Below are 2,500 nucleotides of genomic sequence, written 5' to 3'. Positions count from 1 at the left end.
GCATGGGCGTTTTTAGGAAATTATTTGAAGTGCCAACAACTACCAAAATTGAAAATGGCATTGCTACTCCAACTAAGAGTTTTTTACGTGCAGGGTTATGGTTGAATTTAGGGTATTATTACTTTTTCACTTTCATCATATTTGATGGCCGTGGTGAAAAAAGTACCCAAATGTCATACTTGAGTAAAAGTAAAGATACCTTAATAGAAAATGACTCAAGTATAAGTGAGTCACCCAGTAAAATACCACTTGAGTAAAAGTCTAAAAGTATTTAGTTTGAAATATATTTAAGTATCAAAAGTAAATGTATTTGCTAAAATGTACAAAAAGTGTCAAAAGTAAAATCATAAAACATTTCAAATTCCTTATATTAAGCAAACCAGACAGTACGATTTTCTTGTTTTTTCAAATTTACAGATAGCCAGGTGAACACTCCAACACTCAGACATAAGTTACAAACAAAGTATTTGTGTGTAGTGAGTCCGCCAGATCAGAGGCAGTAGGGAGGATCAGGGATGTTCTCCTGAGAAGTGCAGGAGTTGGACCATTTTCCTGTCCCGCTAAACATTCGTAATGTAACCAGTACTTTTGGGTGTCAGGGAAAATGTATGGAGTAAAAAGTAGATCATTGTCTTTAGGATTGTAGTGGAGTAAGACTAAAAGTTGCCAGAAATATGAATAGTAAAGTACAGATACCCCCAAAAACTACTTCAGTAGTACTTTAAAGTATTTTGACTTAAGTACTTTACACCACTGTTTCATGGTGTGGGTTTCAATGCCTCTTATGAAGTACTATATGTAAAGCCTACCTTATTGGTATTGTACACTATTTGACCCATATTGTCCATTTGCTGACCTCTCACCTCTGTGTCCTCTCTCTCTCTCCCGCCTCCTTCCCCCTCTCCCCCCTTCAGACATGGCTCCAGACGTATGGCTACCTTCCCCCTACAGACCCCAGGATGTCGGTCCTGCGGACGGCCCAGACCATGCAGTCTGCTATCGCTGCCATGCAGCGTCTCTATGGCCTCAACGTCACAGGATCGCTGGACAGGAACACGATAGAGTAAGTCTCACCACTTTGCATGTTATCGGTGTGAGAAAGAACATGAATATAATTATTCATCTTGATCACAGAATGAGTAGTTATTTTGGGGTGCAAGTTGCTTTATAAATCATTCATCCTGTGCAGTACAACTTCATTGTAGGTTGATGGACGTCCCTAAACGCCCAATAAACAGTCACAGACCGTTATAAACATACCTGTAAGGCTGTTCTGATTCGCTGCTTGACATTCCGGAAGAGAAGAGAACAGACGGGAGCGTTTCCCAGACAGAGAGTTAGCATCACACAGGTTAAGTGTCCCGTTTTAATGTGATCAAAGGGCTCTTTTACAGCGGATACACCTACACCAGCAGATCAGAGTCGGGGTAAATGCCACAGTATTACTCTGAACCCAGAAGCCTAGAAAAGGGAATGACAGCTTCAGTCTTCCTGTCTGCCTGTCTGTCTCTCTGCTGCTCGTTGAACCAATCAACATGTGTAGGGGTCCCTAGGGCTGCATCCAAAATGGCACCCTGTTCCCTATATAGTGCACGATTCTTCTCGAGGGCTCATAGGGCTCTGCTTAAAAGTAGCGCACTAATAGGGAATAGGGTGCCATTTGGGATGCACAAAAGGAGTTTAAGAAGCTGCAGTTTGGTTGTGTTAAAAGTATTAGAGAAACAAGTGCCTTTTTTTGCTGCTGAGATCAATTGTATGATGTGTGTCTGAAATCAGTTGCAATAATGTGGTGGGATTTGTGATGAATAACCTGCATGCTAAAGTCTCATTTTCTGTTTCTTTGTGCTTCGTATAATGATGTTAGCGATTACACAGTAAGGTGAGGCATATCTCTTATTATGTCTATTTCTTTGCAGATGTGTGTGTGTGTGTGTGTGTGTGTGTGTGTGACTTTGTGATAACTAGTATAACTAGTATGTGATAACTAGTATGTCTGTATTGGAAGTAATGACAGGATTCCATTACACAGTTTGTTCAGCCAAGGCCAAGCATACATCCTGTTTTGACTAATGGTGTTCCCGGTTCTTCCTAGCTGGATGAAGAAGCCCCGATGTGGTGTACCAGACCAGCTAGGAGGGGCGTCCAAATTCAGTGTCCGGAAAAAGCGCTACGCCCTCACGGGGCAGAAGTGGCAGCATAAACATATCACATACAGGTGAGTTGATTGGTTGCTTGGTGATTGGTTGGTTGGTTTGATGGTTGGTGATTGGTTGGTTGGTTTGTGATTGGTTGTTTGGTGATTGGTTGTTTGGTTTGTTATTAGTTGGTTGGTTGGCAGCATAAACATATCACATACAGGTGAGTTGATTGATGGGTTGGTTGGTGATTGGTTGATTAGGGATTGATTTTTGGTTAAAACAATTCACACAGCACTTTAAAACATGGGCTTTACTCTATGGGTCTGACATGTGCCTGAGGATGTGTCTAGGCTACATGTCTG

The 2,500-nt window shown here is 41.6% G+C and overlaps 1 protein-coding gene across 4 annotated transcripts in view; it reads left to right on the top strand.

Annotated features, from left to right (window-relative positions):
* LOC135522661 (matrix metalloproteinase-16-like) overlaps positions 1–2,500 on the top strand; it is an 89,589-nt gene that overhangs the window by 16,176 nt on the left and 70,913 nt on the right. For 2 of the 4 annotated variants that reach the window (XM_064949136.1, XM_064949137.1), the window contains exons 2-4: positions 915–1,063; positions 1,865–1,879; positions 2,093–2,215. In XM_064949136.1, the coding sequence (XP_064805208.1) occupies positions 915–1,063; positions 1,865–1,879; positions 2,093–2,215 (287 nt within the window). The remainder of the gene's footprint in view (positions 1–914; positions 1,064–1,864; positions 1,880–2,092; positions 2,216–2,500) is intronic. The other 2 variants (XM_064949138.1, XM_064949139.1) reach the window with 1 other exon arrangement.

The sequence above is a fragment of the Oncorhynchus masou genome, chromosome 30 (assembly GCF_036934945.1).
Source record: "Oncorhynchus masou masou isolate Uvic2021 chromosome 30, UVic_Omas_1.1, whole genome shotgun sequence".
NCBI classification, from domain to species: Eukaryota; Metazoa; Chordata; class Actinopteri; order Salmoniformes; family Salmonidae; genus Oncorhynchus; species Oncorhynchus masou.
Note: the sequence above shows the minus strand (reverse complement) of the source record. Positions and strands in the feature narration are given on the sequence as shown.